This window comes from Chiloscyllium plagiosum, chromosome 7 (genome assembly GCF_004010195.1).
Source record: "Chiloscyllium plagiosum isolate BGI_BamShark_2017 chromosome 7, ASM401019v2, whole genome shotgun sequence".
Taxonomy (NCBI): domain Eukaryota; kingdom Metazoa; phylum Chordata; class Chondrichthyes; order Orectolobiformes; family Hemiscylliidae; genus Chiloscyllium; species Chiloscyllium plagiosum.
Genome location: NC_057716.1, coordinates 49,973,224 through 49,994,010, shown reverse-complemented (window position 1 = coordinate 49,994,010; position 20,787 = coordinate 49,973,224). Strand labels below are relative to the sequence as shown.

The window sequence follows — 20,787 nt, the reverse complement described above, 5'->3', positions numbered from 1 at the left end:
GGATTGGACATTCTGGAGGCAGGAAACATGTTTCCGCTGATGGGTGAGTACCGAACCTGAGGACACAGCTTAAAAATACGGGGTAGAGCATTTAGGACAGAGATGAGGAGAAACTTGTTCACCCAGAGAGTGGTGGCTGTGTGGAATGCTCTGCCCCAGAGGGCAGTGGAGGCCCAGTCTCTGGATTCATTTAAGAAAGAGTTGGATAGAGCTCTCAAGGGTTATGGAGATAAGGCAGGAACAGGATACTGATTAAGGATGATCAGCCATGATCATGTTGAATGGTGGTGCAGACTCGAAGGGCAGAATGGCCTACCCCTGCACCTATTGTCTATTGCCAATGCAAACAGTGTACAGTTTTCATAAAACTGTCACAAATTCGTAATCACTTACGTTTTTTTGTTTTTTGCTGTCTTATGTAGCTTCCTTTCTTCAGCTTTCTTTGCAAAGTAAGATTCCCTTTAAGAAGGAAACGTGAGAACTGAATTTTAGGTGCGTCAATCCATTCAGATCACTCAGATCAAAATAATCATAATGTGGAAGTTTAAGACAAATGCGTATATGATACTACAGAAATTGGACAAATAAATGCTGTTAAGTGAAGAGACACCAAAAATGCAATAACTTTGTAAATTTGTCACCAAATTAAGCACTTGTTAACTTTGAATCTTATGCAGATTGCATAATGCTCGAATATACTTTGTTGCCAAGAGAAAGACTTGAACATGTTCCGTTATGATGCAGCCAGTATAAAAAAGTAAAAACATGGAACCCCCAGAATTCAAAACAAAGGCCAAGGAATCAAGACTCATCTAGAATGAATCATGGCTGGGAAATAAATTACCAAGTATGTGAAGACCAAATATGAACACCTGTAATAATTCTTATGATTTTATCTTTGATCACGATTAACTAAAAATAAGTGAAAAATATCCTGAATTGTGTGTTGGTAAATGTTCTCAAATTTGGTAGAAAATTCAAAATCTACAGATCAATTCCTAAATTTGCATCAACTACTCATTTAAGAGGGCAATCACAAAAACAAACCAAATTTTTCACCCAATTGCCTGATTCTGACTGAAGTATTCTGAAAAATAAAGTTATTTTTAAGCAATATTATTTCTTTGTCCTAAATTAGTACTTGGATTTGTATATTAACATCTCTATAATTAATAGAGAAAATATTAGTTCAGAATATTATTTACTGGACATGTAAATATATCATAGACTTTTGGAAAGAAAACTTTAGAAGGAGACTGACTGCAGCAAGAAAACATTGCATTTACAAAGTACACGTGACCCAGTTTATGGGTTTAATAGTTATTGGACTCGAACACAGACAAATCAATCACCGACAAAATAGCTTTTGCCCATCTTCTCTTTGCTCTGGAATCCCCCCCAATCAATGACCAGAGTTAAAAGCCCATTGGAGAGCTCATCACCACAGGTGAAAGATTCCTGAAGGGAGAAGTCATTATTGGTGCAGCCCAGGTTCTTGAAAAGATTTCACTATCACTACCGTCCCCAGATGGATAATTTAGCCAGCTGCAGAGCAGAGGTTGTTGCACTAATATCTGAACAAATAGTATTTTCTTTCCCTTGAACTTAACTGCTATTTAGCTAAAGTACTTCCAAGATAACATTGCAGAGCGTTTACGCTATTTCTCCTAGATTTGGACTTGGTGGGTGTATTATTTATCAGGACATGTAGCTATATATTTTTGAATAGTTTAAATGTTTTAGTGAACTTGGAATAAATTTTGTTTCCAAAAACTTAACTTGCTTCTTAAAGAATCCCGCTAATTAGATTGTTAAAGCTATACATAAATGAATATAATTGGCAATAACACATCCCTTTTAAAATTCAAACTTTATTGGGCCAAAAGTGGGGCAAGGTAATCAGTTTACCTTCCTAAAGGAATATTACAACAAAAGGTTATTACCTCCAAAATCAAGTAGATTTCCAAGTGCTTTGTCATTTCAGAGAAGCCAACAGCAAAGGTCACTTTTGGTTTTCTAGCTGACTTTGTTTTCCAATCAGGCACTCAATTAAGTTAACTTTCCTTCAGTGAGCAGCAAGAGTATATCTAGATAAACTCAACCAAGGTATGTCAAAAACATACATACTTACTTGAAAAGCACAATCATATCATTGTCCTTGTATTTCTGCCCTGGGGTTTCTACAAATTTTGTGGCCGAATCTACACTATCAAAGATAACAAACACTGATCCCTGTGAACAAAAAGGAACAGAACAATTCAGTGTTTAAATACAAACTATGGAAATTTTGGGGGTCAGGGGTGTGGGAAAAGGAAAGGAGAAAAATACTGACCTTGAACTGCCTTTGCAGTGTTCTTCTCATCTGTATATTCTCCACGGGCCCAGTTTCATCAAACCAACCCTTAATCTCATCAAGTGTAGCACTTGTGGGAAAGCCTTTCTGTTCATTGGGAAGACATGACATGAAAACAGTAAAGGAGTGGAAAATATTAAAATTTAAATGTAAATTAAGTATTTCCTATTCAAGCAGGAGTTTCTCCCAGCTTAGAAAACACAGAATTGGATGTAATGATATGAAATCCTTTAGTGAAATGTCAATATGAAGGATATCACAAATAAGTGGGTGGGACGGTGGCTAGCACTGCTGCCTCACAGCACCGGAGACCCGCCTCAGGCGACTGTGTGGAGTTTGCACATTCTCCCAGTGTCTGCGTGGGTTTCCTCCGGGTGCTCCGGTTTCCTCCCACAGGACCATGCTAAATTGCCCGTAGTGTTAGGTAAGGGGTAAACGTAGGGGTATGGGTGGGTTGCGGGTCGGTGTGGACTTGGTGGGCCGAAGGGCCCGTTTCCACACTAATGTAATCTAATCTAAAGTTAAACAAATGCTCAACCTTCATTTAATACACAACATACTATATATTTTATTAAATTCTATTGTATAAGTTGATATCTTATAAACTATGAAGTATACTCCTACTTTCTATCACTGTGTTTGATCACAAGAGGTCAAATCAGTAACATATTCCAAAGGAGAAACAGTCCCACTCTAGACTAGTCATGTTCAATGCATTTTTCAAAAAAGGCAAGAGAACTACGAAAGTTCTAGTCCAGCATTACAAACAAAGGATGAAGCAACCTCATACTCTACTAAACAGCTAATTAAAATTAAGAAATTGAACATGTGACCGTAAACCACGAACAAACTAAATAGTTTGTAAATTTCATTTGATTCACTGCAATTCAACATTTTAGCAACTTTTTCAATATCAGGAAATTTTCTCACCAAACTTGTTTCTACCAGAACGATCAACCAAGTAGCAATCTTAACTGAAAATTGAAAACGTTTTCCGTGTGAACAGATAAAATGCAATGTTTCTAAACCACAAATACTTACAACATATACAGATCTTGCTTTCACAGAGTTTTTATATTCTTCAAACTCAGGCACAGGCTTGCTTGGAGAACGACGAATTTTAGTTTTGTCTTCACTTATTTCCATAAGTCCACTTTTTGATTTCTTGAGACCTTCTACTATCACAGTGAAATCTGTCGTTAAACGGCTTAACCTGCAAAACACTCAATGGTCAGAGACTACTTATATCACCATTTGTCTTAAGCAAGAACTACAATTGTTCTTACCTGTTAAATTTGATCAAGGTTTCCAGGGGTATCCAACCATCATCCAACTTTATCTGTTCTTTGAGAAATTTATCTCGCGGCAAGTTGTGATCACCAAAATAATACTGTATAAAGACAGCAAAATAACTTTCAGTGGAGAAGCTATCAGGAAGGAATTCTAAATTTATTCTGTTATTTAGGCAGGTCAGGCAAAGAAAAACGAGATTGTGACATTAACTGTAGAGTTTCTAAAAGGAACACGGATCATCATGATCAACAATTAACGATGATCCAGGAAGGAATGCATTTACTGAGAAAAAAGGGACAGCAGCAGCATGAATGTGAAGTTGATTGAAAGACTGGAAATAATTTCTCAGATTGGAGGAAGGAATCGCACCTAAATTATATACTAGTGGAACAAGTGATTTTCTTAATCTACATTAGTGAAGTAGAGTTTGATTTACTGGGCACAACTTCAAGAGCTGACAAAACTTGAAAGCATGTGAACTGTGTGGAAGATACTGATCAACTTTTAAGAGAAATGAACCAGACGATGGAAGTGGGCAAACAGATAGCAAACTAAATTTAATGCAGTAATGCATGGAAGTGTTACTTCTGGGCATAAGAACAAGGCAACACAAAGGATACAGTTGAACAGGGTGTAGTAACAGATCTGGGGATAGATACTTTTAAAACCTGTTCAGACATATCCCAGACTTTCTAGCCCAGAACAGGGACACTACAGAAGCCCTACATGCACTATCAATTCTAATCCTTTGGTACTTTCAAAAAAACTTTTAACCAACCTGTTCAAACAGGTTATGACAACAACACCACTGGCAGGACTTTAACCCAGACGTTCTGGCCCAGAAGTAGGGATTTACCCCGTGCCATAAAACCTCCCCGCTACATACTCGAAATGTTGAGGTGACAGCCATATGAGAAAGCAATATGGCACACGGGATCTTGGTCTTCATAAAGACAAACCCACGCAAAAGCCAAGAGTTAACTTCTACAAATCACAGTTCAGTATCATTAAAGGATGTAAAAACTCCCGATGAAAGGTGTTTGTCTGAAACATCGATTTTCCTGCTGCTTAGATGCTGCCTGACCTGCTGTGCTTTTCCAGCACCACTCTAATCTTGACTCTGATCTCCAGCATCTGCAGTACTCACTTTCACGTGCAAAAACTTCAGACAGGGTGCAGAGATAAAGCTTACGCGATTAGGGATGAAGGACCTAAGTTACCTCAATAGATGGTAGAATACAGGATCATCCTGCAGAAGATGAGATTAAAAGGAGACTTTATAGATTAGCGTTTGGGACAGAAGAGAGAGAGAAAAGCCTTTTGATTGACAGAGGACTCAATGCCAGAGAACACAGTTACAAGTCCAGGACATTGGTGAGGCCGCACTTGGAGTATTGTGTTCAGTTTTCATCACCTTGCTATAGAAAGGATGTTATTAAACCGGAAGGAGTGCAGAAGAAATGTACAAGGATGTGGCCAGGACTCAATGGTCTGAGTTAGAGGGAGAGGTTGGACAAACTCAGACTTTTTTCTATAGAGCGGAATAGACTGAGGGGGGAATCTTATGGAAGTGTATAAGATCATGAGAGGAGTGGTCAGGGTTAAAGCACTCACTTTTTCCCCAGGGTTGGGGAATCGAAGACTATAGCGCTTCAGTTTAAGGTTAGAAGGGAAGGAATAAAAGGGAACCTAAGGAGGAATTTTCTTTCAAACACAGAGGGTGTTAAGATATGGATTAAATTGCCGGAAGTGGTTGAGGCAGGTACATTAACAACATTTAAAACATATTTGTACAAATACATAGATAGGAATATTTAGAAGGATATGGGCCAAGTGCAGGGAAATGGGACTAGCATGGATGGACATTTTGGTTGGCATGGACCAGTTTGGGGCAAAGGGCCTGTCTCCATGCTGTAGGACTCTGACAAGCTGCGAAATTCTAGGATAAGCTCAAAATGGTTTATACTCCAAATATTCCTAAGCAAACTGCAAGTGTTTTTCTACACTACCATTTATGAAGACAATACTTTCAACAAAAGCACACTTTTACAAACAAGTGAGATAAATAAATCCAGCCTTGTTGCAATAAAATAATAAAAAAAGCTACATTACAGGAGATACAAGGTATTCCACAGCCAATTTCAATGAGATATTGTCACTTGTTTGCTAGAAACAGTAATATTGATAGGAACACAGTTGTTCACTTTGCCCCTTTCAACACAATGTGGAGGTGCCGGTGTTGAACTGGGGTGGCCAAAGTCAGAAGTCAACACCAGGTTATAGTCCAACACGTTTATTTGAAAATAAAAGCTTTCAGAGCACTAATCCATCAGGTAGCTGGGACAGGATACACAGGGCACAGAATCTAAGAAAAAAAAACAAAGTGTCACACAACAGACATGATGTATTAAACAAACCTAGGTGGCTGTTAAGTCTGTAATCACTTAGAATGATGTAGATTTCAATTGATTAATATGTAAATCCCAGAATTTAGTGCCGCAAGATTTTAATCGGTATATAAAAAAGTGACATCTCAGCTCAGACAATGCATTAAAGGAGTCAGGTTAGAGTCTATCTTGTCCCAACCTAGAGTCAGACTAAGACTTCCAAAGTAGGAATTTAAAATGTCAAATTAACTGACTGCCTACAGATTGTGCGCTTTTTGAACAAAATAGAATGTATCCGCAAATACAAGTCTGCAACCTTTCAAAGTAATGCTAGATCTACAGCTCAGACCACACAGCAGTTTTTTTTTGGGGGGTGGGGGTTGAGGAGTACGTGAAAATAGAGGAAAATGAGCAGAAGCATTACTCATGAAACCTACTTTAGTTACTGATTTGGTCGATTCATTCCGCCATGTAATAACAATAACCGTAAGCATTGGAATATTTTAACCTCAAAGAACTGCTATTAATTTAGATAGACAGTCAACGAGGGCAGTTTTCAGTGTCTTTTTCAAATAAAAATATCATCCCACTGTTCATATGGATTACGTACTTCAATCTGTTCACATATCTTCTTCTCTAGGGGAGTTATTTCTTGAGCTACTTCATTTGCTGCCATTTTAGCAATCTACACAAAGAAAAATGCATATTAACTACCATTTATTTCATAAATAAAATCAGTCCACAATCAAGTTGATTATTCCTTAAAGGCCTAAAATTATGGTTAACACTTGGCAGAAATGTTTAGTTAATTGTAACTAATGCACTTAAAAGAGAAATGATGTGGCAGGCAAGCGAAATCTAGAGAGCTGTACTTGGAATAGAATTTAATATTTCCCCAGAAATATTTAATATTTATAAAATGTAGTCACTGATAGATGAAATATATACATTATTTGCAAGGCCAACATTTTTAAAAATGTGCTCAACAAGTGGACAGCCACATTCTTAAAATGTTTCAGTTCTTGCAATGAACGTACACCCCAGAATTATGTTCTAAGTCCCAAGAAGTTGACCCAGCAGCAAAAGTGAATTACCACAGTCAGGTTCAGACAGATTAACCATTCTGAGCCTCACAAATGCCTTAATCATGCTTTCAGGAAAGCAGTGGTGGTATCCTACATCTTGGCCAGAAGCTCTGGGCTCAAGTCATGCTTCAGCTCATGATGGCCAGAGATATCCAAAACATTTTATGCTGTCCTCGTTGTGCAAAACAGGTCTCATTTTACATTGAAGTCACTATTTGACAGAAACAATTGAATATGATTTATTCAATTCTTACTGTTCTTTATATAACTTACATCATAACCTTAAACATCTAAGGTTCACATTTGGTGTTCAAGTAGTAATACCCACATATTTACCATGTAACAAAATAGTTTATGCAATGCAAATGCTTCAGCACTAACTGGAATTCATAATAAACATATAAACCAATTTTTAAAACAGGCAGAGATTGGAGATTTTCAATTTAATTTAGTTTAAATGTTGCCAATGAAGTTACAAGATTGATAAATAGAACTTTAAAGACAGTGAAAGCTCAGTTTATTCTTGTAAAATGTAACTTCAAATCTTGAATTATTTGTCTGTATGTTATGAAGAGAACTTTGAATTGACTCAAGCCTCAGAATGCTGACAGCAGCTTCTATAACTCTACATTTGTCAGATAAATATGTATGGTAGCTCTTCAAATAATTCTAGCCATAGAATTTTTAATAGTTTGCGTTTTAGGATTGAAGAACATGATAGTGACAAACAAGTCCCTTCCCAATCAGAGAATTTATATTCAAATTATTAAACGCACTTGCTTTCGCGCTTCCAATTGAAGATGGCAAGATATAAATTATGTAAATGAAGCAGCATATTTTATTATCCATTAAGAATTTACTGCATCTGTGAAAATGAAACAAACCACCACATTACTACAAACGTACATCTAACCAAGAGTCTGCTTTGACCTGGCACATCAGAAGTAACACAAGGTTCCCAGGTTATTGAGGCAGTGTCTTTGCTTTAGGATGACTGAGGCTTTTCACACCATTCAGCCCAATTTAAGTGAATGAAAGCCTGCGCCATGAGCTGGCAAGTGCACAATTTCTTTATCACAATAAAATATCATCCCACTGTTCATATGGATTACGTACTCCCATCTGTTCACATATTTTCTTCTCCAGGGGAATTGTTTCTTGAGCTTCTCCATTCTCTGCCATTTTAGCAACCTGCACAATGAAAAAAATAAATGCATATTAACCATTTATTTCATATATGAAACTAATCCATAATCAAGCTGATTATTCCTTAAAATCATGAAATTATGATTAACAGTTGGCAGAAATGTTTAATTAAAACTAATGTAATTCAAAGACAAATGATGTGACAGGCTAGTGAAATCTACAGTGCTGCACTTTAGAATATAATGTAATATTTCCCCAGATTTTGCACTGACAAACAAAATAAATTTTAGTTTTAAAAGTCATATTTGAGATAGATACATCAATAGCAAGGCCAACATTTCTTGTGCTTTATTAAAAAAAGCTCAAAGTGGACAGCCACATTCTTAAACTGTTTCAGTTCTTGCAATGAATTATGTTGTTGGTCCCAAGATGTTGATCCAGAAGCAAAAATGGATTCCCTCAGTCTGATTTCAGGAGAAAGTGAGGTCTGCAAATGCTGGAGATCAGAGCTGGAAATGTGTTGCTGGAAAAGCGCAGCAGGTCAGGCAGCATCCAGGGAACAGGAGAATCGACGTTTCGGGCAAGGGCTTATGCCCGAAACGTCGATTCATCTGTTCCCTGGATGCTGCCTGACCTGCTGCGCTTTTCCAGCAACACATTTCCAGCTCAGTCTGATTTCAGCCAGGTTAACAAATCTGAGCCTCACAATTGCATAACTCATGCTTACTGCAAAGCAGTAGTAAGTTCCTACATTTGGGCCAGAAGCTCCAGGCTGAAGTCATGCTTCGGCTCATGATGGCCACAGAAATACCCAAAACATTTTATGTGGTCCTCGTTAGGCAAAACAGGTCTCAATTTACATAGAGTGCGCTACTTGAATAGGACTTTAAAAATTATTTCTATGTTCCCGCCTCAGGCGACTGACTGTGTGGAGTTCGCACGTTCTCCCCGTGTCTGCATGGGTTTCCTCCGAGTGCTCCGGTTTCCTCCCACAGTCCAAAGATGTGCAGGTCAGGTGAATTGGCCATGCTAAATTGCCCGTAGTGTTAGGTAAGGGGTAAATGTAAGGGTATGGGTGGGTTGCTTCAGCGGGTCGGTGTGGACTTGTTGGGCCGAAGGGCCTGTTTCCACACTAAATGTAATGTAAACAAAAATGTAATATAATGTAATGTAATGTAATGTTACATTGAATTAGTTTAATTTGGCTTTACTGTTTTTTGTATAACCTTACACATCAAAGGTCCACAGCTTGATGTTAAATAAATCATTCCTATATATTTACCCTGTAACAAAATACAGTTTATGCAGTGAAAATGTTCAGCACTAACTGGAATTCAAATGCAACATATAAATCAACTTAATACATAGGCAGAGATTGTAGATTTTAATTTAATTTAGTTATAAATGTTGCTAATGAAGCTAAAAAAGATTGGTAAATAGAATTTCAAGATGCTGAAGGCTGTCATCCTCATGAAATGTAACTTCAAATCTTAATATTTGTCTGCACGTTATAAGAAAACTTTGAACTGACTCAAGCCTCAGAATGCTGACACTTCTGTAACTCTACACTTGTCAGATAAGCATGTACCATTTGGAAATTCTTGTCGATCTCACTTAAAATAATTCTAGCCATCAAATCTTTAATAATCATTTGTGTTTTCAGATTCAAGAACAAGATAATGAAAAACAAAGTTAAGTCCCTTCTCAGAATTTAAATGTGGACTGTATTAAACGCACTTGCCTTCGCGCGTCCAATTTAAGGTGACGAGTTAAAAATTATGTAAATAAAGCAGCGTACTTTATTATCAATTAAGAATTTACCACATCTGTGAAAATGAAACAAACTACCACATTACTACAAACGTTGTACATCTAACCAAGAGTCTGCTTTGCCCTGGCACATCGGGAGTAACACAAGGTTCCCAGGTTATTGAGGCAGTGTCTTTGCTTTAGGATGACTGAGCTTTTCACGCCATTCAGCCCAATATAAGTGAATGAAAGCCTGCGCCATGAGCTGGCAAATGCACAATTTCTTTATCACATCAAAATATAATCCCACTGTTCGTATGGATTACGTACATCCATCGGTTCACACGTCTTCTTCTCCAGAGGAATTGTTTCTTGAGCTTCTCCATTCTCTGCCATTTTAGCAACCTGCACAATGAAAAAAATAAATGCATATTAACCATTTATTTCATATATGAAACTAATCCATAATCAAGCTGATTATTCCTTAAAATCATGAAATTATGATTAACACTTGACAGAAATGTTTATTTAATTAGAACTAATGCACTTCAAAGACAAATGATGTGACAGGCAAGTGAAATCTACAGTGCTGCACTTAGAATAGAATTTAGTATTTCCCTCGCTGTTGCACTGAGACAAAATAAATTTTAGTTTTAAAAGTCATTCTTCAGATATATACATCACTAGCAAGGCATACATCTCTTGTTTTTTTTTAAATATGCTCAACAAGTGGACAGCCACATTCTTAAAATGTTTCAGTTCTTGCAATGAATTATGTTGGTGGTCCCAAGATGTTGATCCAGCAGCAAAAGTGGATTCCCTCAGTCTGATTTCAGCCAGGTTAACAAACCTGAGCCTCACAACTGCATAATTCATGCTTACTGCAAAGCAGTAGCAACTTCCTACATTTGGGCCAGAAGCTCCGGGTTGAAGTTATGCTTCAGCTCATGATGGCCACACAGAGATACCCAAAACATTTTATGCCGTTGTCTTTTTGCAAAACAAGTCTCAGTTTACATAGAATGCGCTACTTGACAGAAACAATTAAATAGGATTTTAAAAATTGTTTCTATGTTACAATGAATTACTTCAATTTGGCTTTACTGTTCTTGGTATAACCTTACACATCCAAGGTCCACAGCTTGATGTTAAATAAATCATTCCTAAATGTTTACCATATAACAAAATACAGTTTATGCAGTAAAAATGCTTCAACACTAACTGGAATTCAAACAACACATAAACCAACTTAATAAATTGTCACATTTCAATTTAAGTTTAGTTATAAACATTGATAATGAAGCTACCAGATTGGTAAATAGAACGCTCAAGATGTGAAGGCTGTCATTCTCATGAAATGTAACTTCAAATCTTAAAATACTTGTCTGCACGTTATAAAGAAAACTTTGAATTGACTCAAGCCTCAGAACGCTGACACTTCTGTAACTCTACACTTGTCAGATCAATATGTACCATTTGGAAATTCTTGTCGATCTCACTTAAAATAATTCTAGCCATCAAATTTTTAATAATTGTTTGTGTTTTAAGATTCACGAACAAGATAATGAAAAACAAAGTCCCTTCCCAGTCGAATTTAAACGCAGACTCTATTAAACGCACGTGCCTTCGCACATCCAATTCAAGCTGACGAGTTAATAATCATGTAAATAAAGCAGCGTATTTTATTATCATCATTTAAGAATTTACTACATCTGTGAAAAATGAAACAAACCACCATGTTACTACAAACGTTGCACATCTAACCGAGTGTGCTTTGCCCTGGCACATCGGGAGTAACACAAGGTTCCCAGGTTGTTGAGGCCGTGTCTCTGCTTTAGGATGACTGAGCTATCCACGCCATTCAGCCCCATTGAAGTGACTGAACGAAAGCCTGCACCACGACCTCGCAAACGCACAAACTCTGCACTGGTTTCACTTTATCGGGGCGGCCCAGTGAACGAAAAACCTGCTCACAACCGAGTAGCATCTCCCCCCCAATTCCAGCTCACCCTTACCGCGCAGACAAGAACAACAAGCGTTGCGGCCTACAACATAAAAACCACTCTTAATCACTCACCTCTTCGCTCATTTGGCTCTGAACACGCTGCACCGTCCCCGCCCCGCACCGTTGTTATTTAATGTCTCTCATACATCCCAACAGGCACTGCGATAGCGGCAACGTACTGACGACATGACGTTAGCGCGGTGCCTGTAGTCGCGCAGACGCAGTTATCGTGATTTTGAAGCTGGAAGTTGTTGGTGGATCCCTTGCTTAGTAGATATCTCCAAGCAATGCTTCTAGGTGAGACTAAATGTAATTGAATAAATTTTGAAAATGGATTGCCATTGATTTTGTGCTGAGATATAACCTGGTAGACAACCGGACTTGCAAGAAATACTGGGATGGTATTTACCACCCAGGCTGTTGGGTCTTTGGAGCCCAATTCCATATTGTCTGCTTTGTATACAAGCACTTGGTACTACGTATCCTTTAGCTATTCTCAATTTTCTTGATCCTATGCATGCTCTTCACCTAATTGGTATAATGCATCATGTCTATTCCAATATTCAACAGAATTATGGTTAATTGAAAACTTCAGTGCCTTTTACCCACCTCTTCCTCAGGACTGAACTTCACAAACACAAAGTTAAAAATCACACAACACCAGGTTATAGATCAACAGATTTATTTAGAAGCACTAGCTTTTGGAGCACTGCTCCTTCATTAAGTGGTTGCAGTACTCGCGGGGGATATATTCCAGGACCTACCATGGAAGCCCGAAACCACGGATAGAAGCAAACCCGTTCATTTAAATGGGAAATGTACCTTCCTAGCAGCCTCCTGGTCCCTGGTTCTGATGTGTGGAGGAGCTGGTGGTGGACTGGGATGGGTAAAGTTAAAAATCACACCACACCAGGTTATAGTCCCAACAGATTTATTTGGAAGCGCAAGCTTTTGGAGCACTGCTCTTTCTTCAGATGATTGTGGAATAGGACCATAAGAAATGGAATTTAAAGCAAACGTTTACAGTGTCAGACAGATAAAATGATATATTTAAAAAGTCATGATTATTTGTTAAATATCGAGGTTTATTAAGTACATCATTTTACCTGCATGACAATGTAACCTTTTCATATAAATTCCGTGTCTTTTGGTCCTACCCCACAACCACCTGAAGAAAGAATGGCACTCTGAAAGCTGGTGCTTCCAAATAAACCTGTTGGACTATAACCTGGTGTAGGGTAATTTTTCACTTTTTCCCTGGTTCTGGAACATTCCCTATAATATGTTCCGGTGGCAGTAAACTCTGTGTAATTGAAACCATGGAAAATGATTCTGCAGATATGGTCTTCACCCTGTAACCCAATATCTATCAATCTCTGCCTTAAGCATACTCAAAGGTTAAGCTTCCACAGTCCTCTGTGGTAAAGAATTCCAGAAGTTCACAAGCCTCTGGGGGGGGGCAACGCTCCTCATCTGACCAAAATTTCAACCGAGATATAATCTGTACTCAAATCCTCTGAAAAGTCTAACATTCGATTAGCCTTCCTAATAGCTGCACCTACATATTAGCATAAATTACTTTTATTGGCAAAGATACCAAGGACATCCTTAAGAAATACTCTGCACATCTATTTCTGTTGCCAACTGGACAAACTTACAATTTTCCACATTATGTTGCAGGTGTTGTATTCTTGCCCTTTTACTAAGTCTGTCTAAATCCTCCTTAAGCTGTTTTACATCTTCCTCAAAACACATTTTAACTTAGCTTTGTATTATCATATTTGGTCACCAACTCTAAATCATTAATCTATTAATGTTGTGATTAGCTGGTGCCGAAGTACTGTTCCTTGTGATATCCCACTCGTTGCAACTTCCCAACATGAGAATGACCCATTTATTTCTACTCTAGTTTTTATTCAGTTAACCAACATCATGATTCTATGGCTTTAAGAGTTAAATTTTGTACTTTTTTTTTAAATATAGAAAGATTGAGACCGAGGTGACGAGCAGTCTACTTCAAAGTCAATAAAGTAAACAACTTGTCAGACCCTTTTTTTTAAAAAAAAAAGTTGGAGCAATAGAAGCAACCTGAATGGGTGGGACCAAGCTCCCACAGAACCAGGATTTGATTTTAGTTTTAGCCTTCCATAGCAGTTACTGGGGTCTTGAAGCTGGATATGCAAGCCCTTAGTATAGCTATAGTCTGGGATTCTCTTCCTTCTGCTACAATTACATGTGAGACAATCTATTTTACTGAATTTTCCTTTGCTAAGGGTGTTTTTATGGGATATTACTAGATTGGAATAGGCAATTAGAAGTAATTAATATACATATTATTTTGTTAAGCATTTTGATAGAGTTACAGTTAAGCCAGGTCAGTCCTTTTATTTTTATTGTATGTGTGTTTAATTGTAGTGTAAAATAAAGTCGAGTAGTTTGATCAATCAAATTGTATGTGGACTGCAACGCCTGGCACTTGCCCTTACAATAAGAAAAGTTAAGGTGTAGGCTGTCGTCTTAATATATTTTGAGAGGGTTTGGTCTGGTGCATAACATCAATCATTAATCCAAACCAATATATTACATCCTGTCCCATTTGTTTTAATGTTTCTAACCAACCTCCTGTAAGAAACTTTATTAAAAACATTCTGAAAATGAAAGTATACTATGATAAGTGACTCTCCTTTATCTATTTTGTTCTTTTTAAAAACTCCAAATTTGTCAAGCACAATTTTTTATTCACAAATCTATGCTGACTATACCAAATCAGATCATTACCAACCAGGTGTCCATTTATTCAATCCAATTTATCCAATCGTTTCTAGCATTTTCCCAATTACCTAAAAGACTATATCACTATGCAGACTTCTTATGCCCTCTTCACAACCTACTCCCTACCTATCTTTATGTCATTAGCAAATACCTGTCTAGAAATATTTTCCTATATATTTTATGCATCCACTCTAATTTTGATGCCATTGTAACACGTTTTTAAAAGTGAAAGCGACAAGGCAAGTAATTGTAGAGCACTTAGTTTAATGTCTATAATCAGTAATATGGGTTTATTTTAAAGACTATAATAGCAGAGCATTTTTTTAAAAAAAAGGATCAACCAAAATCAACATGGCTTCACGAATCATGTCTAACAAATTCAGTAAAATCTTTTCAAGAGGTGACAAGCAGTTTACGTTAAGGATTGAGGAAATATATTTGTATTTTCAGAAGGCATTTAGTAAGGTACCACATGCTAGGTTACTTAATAAGACCCCATAGTTTTGGAGATAGAAAATATTAGCATGACTGAAGAATTAGCTAACTAATAGAAGACAGAATTGAGAAAGAGGGGAGTATGTTTAAGATAGGAACTTGTAACTGCTATCATTGGAGTCACAATTACTTACAGTATACATACTATATATATTACTTGGATGAGGAAAGTGAAGATTTTATAGCCAAGATGGGTGACACAAAAATAGATTGGAAGACAAGTGGTGAGGATCACTCGGTTTGCAAAACAATATAGATGGGTTAATTGAGTAGGCAACATGTGTCAGATGAAATATAATGTGATGTTATGCACTTTGGCAGAAGAATAGAGAAGCTTAGTATTGTTTAAATGGAGAAAGACTGCAAAAAGCTACAGCAAAGAAGGATTTGGCAGTTCTTGTGCATAAATAACATAAAGCTAGGATACAATTTCAGTAGGCAATAGGAAACAGGAATGAAGGATAAAAATAGGTAGTCCTTGTTAAAACGATATGAGCACTAGTCGGACCACAACTGGAAGACTGTGAATAGTTTTGGTTTCATTGGCTATGAAAAGATGTACTGACATTGGAGGGAATCCAGAGAAGTTTCACTAGGTTGATCCTAGTAATGAAGGGATTTTCTTAATAAGTTGAGGTTGAATTGTATTCATTAGCATTTAGAAGATTAAGTGGAGACCTTATTGAAACATATAAGATTCTTAGGGGCCTTGACAGTGTAGATGCTGAGACTTTGTTCTCCCTGTGGGGCAGTCTATGATCAGAGAGCATAATCTCTGAAACATGGGTCATCTATTTAAGACTGGGATGAAGAGAAATACCTTCTGTCAGAGGGTAGCAAATCTGTGGCATTCGTTAGGGCAGAGGGCTGTAGAGGCTGACCTGTTAAGTATATTCAAGGCTGAGATAGATTTTTTAATCAAAAAGAGAATCAAGGGTTATGAGAAAAAGACAGAAATGTGGAGGTGAGAATTATTGGATCAACCATGATCTCATTGAATGGCAGAGGAGACTTGATGGAGACATAATGGTCTGGTTCTTCTCCATCTTATGATCTTCATAACATCCTTTCTAAAGGTTCCCAGAAATTGGCAAAATATTTCAGTTGAGGCTGAACCATGTTTATATCAATTTATCATAACTTCCTTGTTTTTCTATTCTGTCCTCTGTGTGTAATGCCCAAGAATTCTGCATGTTTTAATAATTGCTTGCTCAATCTACCTTGCCATATTCAATGATGTGTGCACATGTGGTCGGATGTTCCTTTGCTCCTGACCCCATTTAGATTTGTATCCCTTAATTTTTATTGCCTCACCTCATTCTTCCTATCAATATCGATCACTCCAAACTTCTCTGCATGAAATTTCATTTGCCATCTGTCCATACTTTGTCAATTGTGCCCTGTACAGCTAAGTGTAGGTTATTAATATTTATTAAGCAAAGTTAAGTTCCTAACAATGCCCCCCGCACCACAGCTATATCTTCTTTCACTATAATTTGGACAGCACCTTCTTTCTTAATAATCATGTTGAGTTTAATCAAGATGGAATAGTGTTCCAATTATATAACAAAAGCATAGAAGTGACAAGAGGTGAATACCAATCCAGGTCAGGGTACGACACTGGCATATATGAGCAGCTCTTTGCTTTCTCCCTGCAAAGTGCCATGCTTTTTCTTGAGGTCTTACCAACTACCCGAGAATATTAGATTAAAATCAGCAAGATGGAAGTTGGGAGTTTCTCCCAACTAGAACCTTTCCAGTCTAAAAACTTAATACCATTTTTGGGGGTATACGTGGTGTTTGCTTGTTGCATGGTCCCACAGTCCTCTAGAGGTTACACTTTAATACAAGATAACGAATAGCAAGTTGAGTTGTTTGTTCAATGTATACCTTGAGCTTAGAGAGTGCTAAGGATTGTTTTAGGAGAAAGTGAGGACTGCAGATGCTGGAGATCAGAGCTGAAAATGTGTTGCTGGAAAAGCGCAGCAGGGCAGGCAGCATCCTCGGAGCAGGAGAATCGACATTTCGGGCATGAGCCCTTCTTCAGGTTTCCTGAAGAAACATCGATTCTCCTGCTCCTTGAATGCTGCCTGACCTGCTGTGCTTTTCCAGCAACACATTTTCAGCTAAGGATTGTTTTACCCAATATCTATTCTGTGCAGTTTCTCGGTCAATTTTACTGTTGTCTAGGGATAGCCAATCTTCAAACTTACTCTTTGTTCATTTGTATCCCCTTTGTTCATTTCTGTCTGTTGTCAGTTGTTATTCTTGGAGCTGTTCATAAGTCAGTAATCCGGTCTTAATAGTTCACTCCCCTATCAAAGTAATTTACCATGGAATAATTTACTTATGTTTACAAAAACATCTCTCATTTCACATTCATACGTTGGTAAACAACAATTTTTAAGTAGCTTTGTTAAATATGATATAAAAATAATCTTGTCATTACTTTGTACTATGTTTATTACTTAGACATCTATTAAGTTCGCTTTTCACTATTGCAGAGCCTTAATTAGGATATCCCATGTCCACTGAGTCATTGGTTCCCCTCCCCCCCGCATTTAACACGGTTGGCATATATCAAGATACACATTACAGTTGATTTTAGTGAAACTGAATATAAGTCAGTTTCTAGTAAAATGAAACTTACACCATCAGTTTAATCCTGTAATCTTATTTTAAGGGAGATACTTAATGCATCTTTTATACATTATTCCTATTTTTACAGTTACCAGAGAATCAATAACTTTATTAAAACTGCACAGCAATTAAACTTGATAATCAAAGACAAATGTAACTTATATAATAAAGTTATATGATTAAGTTTTTACAATATTCTAGTTGCTGCTATGCCCACTGATTCTGGAAATCCTCAAGCAGAGAAGAAAACACCACATGGTCATTCTCAAAGGCCATGATGGCACAGGAGAGACTGCAGAAGCGAGCAAGCCAGACAGATAAACTACAACCATGGATCAGGCTGAAGTGCAGTTCCATGAGGCAATCCTCTGGCTTGCTAGTCCCTTGGTCAAGTGTCAGGAACGTGGAGCTGAAGTGAGGCCAAAGGTTAAACAGCCTTCACCAAAAATGCCAGTTCAGATTTAAAACACGATATTACAACACAGAAAGGACAACCAACTCCCATTCTTAGACGTGATGGTACAGAGAACATCGAACGGAGAATTCACCACACAGGTATACAGGAAAGTCACACACACAGACCAAGTCCTAAACTATGAAAGCAACCACCCCAACACACACAAAAGAAGTTGCATCAAGACACTGTTCAAAAGGGCCACAACACACTGCAGTACACCAGAACTGCAAAAAGAGGAAGAAGAACACCTATACAATGTATTCGCTAAAAACCGATACCCCTGCAATTTCATCAACAGATGCCTAAGGGAAAGACAATGGAATGAGGGCATGTCACAACCCAAAGGACTAGCCACACTACCATACAGCAAAAACATTTCTGAACTGACAGCCAGACTACTGTGACCACTGGGACTCATAACAGCACAAACCAACAGCCACTCTCAGACAACAAATTACCAGGATGAAGGACCCGATACCCAGCATGAGCAAAACCAATGTAGTGTACAAAATCCCATACAAGGACTGCACAAAACACTACATAGCACAAACAGGAAGACTGCTAACGATCCGCATCCATGAACACCAACTAGCCACGAAACATGACCAGTTATCCTTAGTAGCCGCACACTCAGATGACAAGCAACATGAATTCGACTGGGACAACACTACTATTATAGGACAAACCAAACAGAGAACAGGGGTATATGAATAGGAAGGGTTTGGTGGGATGTGGGCTGGGTGCTGGCAGGTGGGACTAGATTGGGTTGGGACCACTGGTCGGCATGGACGGGTTGGATCGAAGGGTCTGTTTGCGTGTTGTACATCTCTATGACTCTATGACTGTATGATTCCCCCATTCTAAGAAAAAGAACTTGGCTATTCACCTTATCGATGCGCCTCATGATTTTATAGACCTCTATAAGGTCACCACTCAGAAACCTATGGACCAGGGAAAGAAGATTAGATTACATTACAGTATGGAAACAGGCCCTTCGGCCCAACAAGTCCACACCGACCTGCCGAAATGCAACCCACCCAGACCCATTCCCCTACATTTACCCCTTCACCTAACTGTGGGCAATTTAGCATGGCCAATTCACCTAACCTGCACATTTTTGGATTGTGGGAGGAAACCGGAGCACCCAGAGGAAACCCACACAGACACGGGGAGAATGTGCAAACTACACACAGAGTCACCTGAGGCAGGAATTGAACCTGGGTCTCTGGCGCTGTGAGGCAGCAGTGCAAACCACTGTGCCGCTTATGGAGATGAAGTCCTTTGTTCACATTGATGCCTTCCATTACGATCATAATCCTAGCCACTGACGTGGTAACCACCAGGATGTTGATAGTAGAGATTTCAACAATGATGATGCCATCGGACATCAATGAGAAATAGTTAGATTGTTTCTTGTTTGAGATGGTCACTGCCTGACACCTGTGTGGTGCAAATGTTACTTGCCATTTTATGGCACAGGCTGGATGTGTTCAAGTCTTTTTGAATAAGAACATGAGCTGTTTCAGTAACCTAGGAGTTGCAAATGTTGTTTATCAATTTGCAATTATCACCAAAAGTCCTCACTCTGACCTTTAAAGTGGAAGGAAAGTCAATGATGAAATAACTGAAGATGGATTGGTGTTGGATACTGAAGAACTCTTCCAGTAATGTACAGAGACTGAGATTATTGACCTGATTTCCTCAATTCCAATTAACTCTGATTTTGCTAGGGCACTACAATAGCACTCTTAATCAAATGCTACTTTGATGTCAAGGGTAGTCACTCTCTCCCACCTCTGGAGTTCAGATTTTTGGTTCATGATGGAACCAAGGCTGTAATTAGCTGAGAAGCCTTGGCAGAATTGAAACTCTGAATCAGTATGCAGATAATTACTGAGTAACTACAGCTTCATAGCACTGTCAACAATTACTTCTCTCTCAGTCTACTTTTGGTCATCAGTGCAGTAATTGGTCAGATTGGATTTGTTCTTGTTAGTGGATAGAAAGTATCTGGTCAATTTTCCACATTGCTGGGTAAGTGCTGTTGTCACAGGTGTACTGCAACAGGTTGGCTAGAGGCATGGCTAGCTCAACCCCAGGGCATCAATGTGGACTTCACCAGTTTCCTCATTTCCCCTTCCCCCACCTCACCCCAGTTCCAAACTTCCAGCTCAGCACCGTCCCCATGACCTGTCCTACCAGCCTATCTTCTTTTCCACCTATCCGCTCCACCTTCCTCCCTAACCTATCACCTTCATCCTCGCCCCCACTCACCTATTGTACTCTATGCTACTTTCTCCCCACCCCCACTGCTGCCTGAACTGCTGTGCTTTTCCACCACCACTCTACTCCAGCATGGCTAGCTGTGCAGCACCAATCTCTTGTACTGTTGTTGGAATGTCATC

The 20,787-nt window shown here is 38.4% G+C and overlaps 3 protein-coding genes across 3 annotated transcripts in view; 1 reads left to right on the top strand and 2 right to left on the bottom strand.

Annotated features, from left to right (window-relative positions):
- The window catches only part of ssb (small RNA binding exonuclease protection factor La), a 20,543-nt gene extending 8,361 nt beyond the window's left edge, over positions 1–12,182 (bottom strand). Inside the window, exons 1-9 of the mRNA XM_043693690.1 lie at positions 12,091–12,182; positions 10,344–10,418; positions 8,235–8,309; positions 6,644–6,718; positions 3,640–3,743; positions 3,395–3,566; positions 2,333–2,440; positions 2,132–2,232; positions 394–459 (exon numbers count right to left, since the gene is read on the bottom strand). Of these exons, the coding sequence (XP_043549625.1) occupies positions 394–459; positions 2,132–2,232; positions 2,333–2,440; positions 3,395–3,566; positions 3,640–3,743; positions 6,644–6,718; positions 8,235–8,309; positions 10,344–10,418; positions 12,091–12,102 (788 nt within the window). The 5' untranslated portion in view covers positions 12,103–12,182. The remainder of the gene's footprint in view (positions 1–393; positions 460–2,131; positions 2,233–2,332; positions 2,441–3,394; positions 3,567–3,639; positions 3,744–6,643; positions 6,719–8,234; positions 8,310–10,343; positions 10,419–12,090) is intronic.
- Positions 12,183–12,257: 75 nt separating this feature from the next.
- cfap210 (cilia and flagella associated protein 210) overlaps positions 12,258–20,787 on the top strand; it is a 190,190-nt gene continuing 181,660 nt past the window's right edge. Inside the window, exon 1 of the mRNA XM_043693681.1 lies at positions 12,258–12,315. The gene's annotated coding sequence lies outside the window, so the exon portion shown is untranslated. The remainder of the gene's footprint in view (positions 12,316–20,787) is intronic.
- The window catches only part of klhl23 (kelch-like family member 23), a 39,761-nt gene continuing 36,422 nt past the window's right edge, over positions 17,449–20,787 (bottom strand). The window contains exon 5 of the mRNA XM_043693685.1: positions 17,449–17,600. Coding sequence (XP_043549620.1) covers positions 17,593–17,600 — 8 coding nt within the window. The 3' untranslated portion in view covers positions 17,449–17,592. The remainder of the gene's footprint in view (positions 17,601–20,787) is intronic.